Raw genomic sequence first — 4,599 nt, forward strand, 5'->3', positions numbered from 1 at the left:
TTGTTTGGAAATTTCTCGATCTTCATTCTACTGCCATGCGACTGACTGACTGACTGAATCCTGTCGCCTTTCGGAGAGATTCGAGCTGAAATCACAAATTTAGAGCCTGCTTTTGCACTTTGTTCATCATTAACGAAGTCCGCGTTCGTGTTTGTCTGTGACTATGGCGAAGTCGTAATCTCACGGGAGCAAACAGGACCCACACGACAGGCGTCCACAGCAGCCAGCGAACGAGCCACGCCAACCCCAATCCATTCCACGGGCAGAGACGTCTCTGCGACGCGCGTGGCGCCACGACGCCTCTCCTGCACACATACATGGCGGCACCGGGTCGCGCCCCCCTCCTAACCGCCGCCGTCTGCCCGTCTGCACGCCCATGGCCACCCTCGCGCCACGCCCCGACCTCCTCCTCGTCGCTCTGAGAAGGTCCCGCGCTAGGACGCTTCGCGTCCGCGCCGCCGCCGTCCCACGTGCCCGCCGTCCTCCGGTGCCACCGCAGGCAGCGCGGCGCGTCTTCCTCGGCCTCGGCGCCGCTTTCGTCGACCAGCTCGCCCGCATGGCCTCCGGTGGTGCCCCGTCCCGCTCGTTCGTGGCCGCGGCGCGGCCAAGGCAGGGGGTCTCCCCGGTCGAAGAGGTTCGTATGCGCCACAGGCCAGACTTTCTTTGCTTCCTCCTAGAGTCCTAGACTCCTAGTGCGCCGTGCGCGCGGCGCGGCACCGGCATGTCTTTGAGCTGTGCAAATTGTCCGTCGTGCTTTGCAGATTTTGAAGAATGTGGAGTGGCCGGACGAGTTCCCTTTCAAGCCCGACGACTTCAGCCGCTTCGACGAGTAAGTAGCTCGGAGCACACTCACCACGCAGTGCGCGAGCAAAATTTTCAGGATTCCGAGTAGCCAGTGGCTTATGAATCTTGTATCTATTTGTATGACCTGATACCCCGATGATGTATGGTTCGTTCTTCTTACTTGGCAGGTCATCAGATACTGTGTTCTATTCGGCTCCCCGTTTTGTCACGCACATTGACGACCCAGCAATCAGAGCGCTCACAAAATACTACTCGCAAGTTCTTCCTCCAAGCAACACTCCAGGCGTGGCCATCCTGGACATGTGCAGTAGCTGGGTAGGAATTTTTGGAGTTCCCAAGTTATACCTGTCATCTCTACGTATTCTTGCCAAGTGGCTTACTGGTTTGCACTTTATCTAGGTGAGCCATTATCCAGCTGGGTACAAGCAAGAGAAGATCGTAGGGATGGGTATGAATGAAGACGAGCTGAAAAAGAATCCGGTATTGCTTCCTTACTGAACTAGTGTGATTTTGTACAATTGGTCTGCTATTCTCTTTTTCAGTTATAAGCTTATATAGAAACAGCTTTCAAAGCATTATGGATTGAGCAACATGGTCTCGATTTTTATTTTATTTTGGATTGAGCAACAATTGACTCAGTTGGTGAGTTATGCTGCATTCTGATTCTCCTGATGGTTTTTGAGGTACTCCCTCTGTCCCAAAATATAAAAACGTTTTTGACACTAGTATAGTGTAAAAAACGTTCTTATATTTTGGGACGGAGGGAGTAGTAGTCATACGACTTATGATGACTAAAATATATACTGTAGTATCTATGTTACTACAGAAGAAATGACTGTTGAGAAAAGGAAACCTTTTCTGGTGGTAATAGGATAAAAGTTAAGATAGGCACTTCAATCAGTCTCTGTCTGTAACTGAAGTATAGTAAGTTAGTAACTGGATACGATATGTAACTTCATTTCTTTCAAATATAACTTTGGTTTTACTAAATTAGTGTGATTTTGTATTTGGTCTGCTATATATATGTATGTGTTCAGTAACTATTGAGTCTAGTTGAGGGCTCTCCATTGGGGCCATGGCAAATAATTCTAAACATGATAGTGTACATGTGCTCTGCTAGAAATGTCTCTTTGTACTATTAAACACGTCTTGCAGTTGCTATTTCTTTTCGGCTGATACACCGACCCTAATTTTATTGGCAACTCTCTTGATTGTTTGCTGGTAATAATAGGTTTTGACAGAGTATGTTGTGCAAGACCTCAATTTGAATCCGAAGCTTCCTTTTGACGATAACACCTTTGATGTTATAACGAACGTGGTATGGTGTTCTTATGATGAATTCAGTCCTGCTGAACAACTGGTCCATCTTTTGTAGGCATAACACATATTACTAATCTTACATTTGGGCCTCTATCTAGTTGCATGTATGGAATGATAATAAATTTCCTCTTTTCTTTTTTTGCTTCTAGGTTAGTGTAGACTACTTGACAAAACCAATGGATGTTTTTAAGGAGATGAGACGAATACTTAAACCATCTGGATTAGCTATCATGAGGTAAGAACTAGCATGACCGGTAAGACCATAAGAACTGTTTTTCGAATATCAGTTTTTCCTGTAATTTGTTCTAATCACGATTTAACTCTGGATACAGCTTTTCAAATCGCTGCTTTTGGACAAAAGCTATATCCATTTGGACATCAACTGGTGATGCTGACCATGCTTGGATAGTTGGTGCATACTACCATTATGCTGGAGGGTTTGAGCCCCCTGAGGTATGCCATCTGTCTAATAATTTACGCCACGACATGGTGTTCCTAGCAAGGGTTCAATGGCCTCCTAAATTTTGCATTTGCATGTACCTGTACATACTAGGTACATGGTTGTAACAATCTCCGCCTTTATGTGTTCAAATCAAGCCCCTTGATGCAGATCCTTTTCTGTTTTTACAGGCTGTTGATATATCTCCCAATCCAGGACAAACAGATCCGATGTACATTGTTTGCTCTAGAAAGAAAACTGCTTAATTAAATATATTTTGTATCGGAATTTTGCTTAAAAGACCAAATACTAGCTGACGCACATATATTTCTACCAAGAGGTGACTACTAACGACTCCGGTCTATTTACATGTACATGATTTCATATGTGGCACTCACTCGTATATTCTGCAGTGTTGAGTATTTTTTTTCTATTAGGAGAAGGCAGGCGTTCTGTCATTCACATACTTGTATATCTCTAACAGGTGGATAATGGGCTAATATGTTTTGTTAACTAAAAAAATCTGAATTAATCCCTGAACTTTGATGATTGGGCCACCTAAACTGTGACGTGAAAATAATGTATCCATTCTACTCCCTCCATTCCTAAATATTTGTCTTTCTAAAGATTTCAGCAAGTGGCTACATACGAAGCAAAATGAGTGAATCTACACTTGAAAATAAGTCTATATACATCCGCATGTGGTAGTTCATTTGAAATCTCTAAAAAGACAAATATTTAGGAACGGATGGAGTACTACCGAACGTTCAAAACAAAAGTACAAATGTTTTAGTGGTACAATATTCCATAGCTACGTATGGTTTGGTTGCTTCAAAATTTGTAGATTATGTTTATGGTGTGATAGCGTGGAAGGACCACACCTAAAATTTGTCACATGTAACAACTATCAACAGAGTAATTGATCATCTGTTAAGAAACATAAAAGGTTCTAATTGAACGTTTGTTCCTCTCGGTTCGGGAACCGAATGTTCTGTTGCCGCCAGATCTAGGCAGATGAGTGGCTGGGAGGAGAAATAAGAAATGAGGGTGGTGATGTGGGGTCTGCAAGAGTAAGGAAGAACTCTGATGCATGGATGTGTTCGCATACAAACATGTCGCCTGTGTGTCCTTGTCGTCAAGCACGGTATGGGGCTTCGCGGACGTTTAGACCCCCCCTAGAGCTCCCCCTTGATTTGGGGCCGGACTAGGCGGATTTTAGACGTCCAAACCGGTCCGGCACAAAATGGGTGTCCGCATTGAAAGTCTAAAAGTGTATGGATCGTACGATCCAAACATATAGAGGAGGTTTGGGCGTTCGCATTGGAGATGCCTTAACAACCATCACCAAATTCTCAAACAAAAAAAAACCCATCACCATAGGCTATGGTGAGAAGGCCCCTTTAGGGAAACTCTGTGATTGGCTGATTGCATGGTTAAAAGCCAAATGATGTTCATTTTTGAGATCTCAACTAGGAAGAATTGGAATGTTAGGCAAGCCTTAGTTGAAAAATGCTTGGATAAAAAAACATCACATGAGAAACGGCCTAACTTGGGCTCATGTCGCCCATTTTTGTGGAGTTGTGTGCTCGCCTTGATCAAATCCACCTAAATGAGGAAGCCCCGGCGGCATAATTTGCAAGTTTTCGGTAACTGGGGAACACTATGCAACTTTTGCATACCAAGCTCAAATTTTGGGGTCACGCTTACCTCCATGAATTCCCCGCCCAAAGGTCAAGTTATTCACATGGTAGTCAGTTAGGATGTGCGGCACCGACAGTTTGAAGAAGCGTAGGTGCCCTAATTGTATTATTTGCTCGTTGTGCAAGTTGCAAACATTAAGAGGAAGGCTAAGCATTGGGCAATCGCGAGAGCTAAACATTTGTTTTTTCATTAGGATCTGAGGATCTGGAGCTAAACATTTGTGTATATCAATGTTGCGAGAGCAATTCCTTTTGTTTTTCGAGAGAAGTACATATTACAACCTTGAACTCTTCGGTGTGTCTAAGGTTCAACTCCGAACTCTAAAACCGGCTAAG

General features: G+C 44.2%; 1 protein-coding gene across 2 annotated transcripts; it reads left to right on the top strand.

The window, feature by feature from the left end:
- Positions 1-253: 253 nt before the first annotated feature.
- Positions 254-2,999, top strand: LOC125544396 (S-adenosyl-L-methionine-dependent methyltransferases superfamily protein). Of its 2 annotated transcripts, XM_048708075.2 has the most exons (8): positions 256-634; positions 762-829; positions 972-1,119; positions 1,204-1,284; positions 2,036-2,122; positions 2,274-2,359; positions 2,457-2,577; positions 2,755-2,999. In XM_048708075.2, the coding sequence occupies exons 1-8, from the start codon at positions 377-379 to the stop codon at positions 2,827-2,829; spliced, it is 924 nt and encodes a 307-aa protein (XP_048564032.1). In that variant the 5' UTR covers positions 256-376; the 3' UTR covers positions 2,830-2,999. The 2 variants fall into 2 exon arrangements, with proteins under 2 accessions (XP_087403498.1, XP_048564032.1); XM_087547372.1 differs by lacking the exon at positions 2,036-2,122 and having other exon boundaries at positions 254-634.
- The last annotated feature ends 1,600 nt before the right edge of the window (positions 3,000-4,599 follow it).

The sequence above is a fragment of the Triticum urartu genome, chromosome 3A (assembly GCF_056163025.1).
Source record: "Triticum urartu cultivar PI428250 chromosome 3A, HENAU_Tu73, whole genome shotgun sequence".
Lineage (NCBI taxonomy): Eukaryota > Viridiplantae > Streptophyta > Magnoliopsida > Poales > Poaceae > Triticum > Triticum urartu.

Coding starts and splice junctions, on each gene's coding strand:
- LOC125544396 (XM_048708075.2), top strand. CDS start 377: ATGGCCACCCTCGCGCCACGCCCCGACCTCCTCCTCGTCGCTCTGAGA. Junction 1,120..1,203: donor TGGACATGTGCAGTAGCTGG/GTAGGAATTTTT, acceptor CACTTTATCTAG/GTGAGCCATTATCCAGCTGG. Junction 1,285..2,035: donor ACGAGCTGAAAAAGAATCCG/GTATTGCTTCCT, acceptor TGGTAATAATAG/GTTTTGACAGAGTATGTTGT.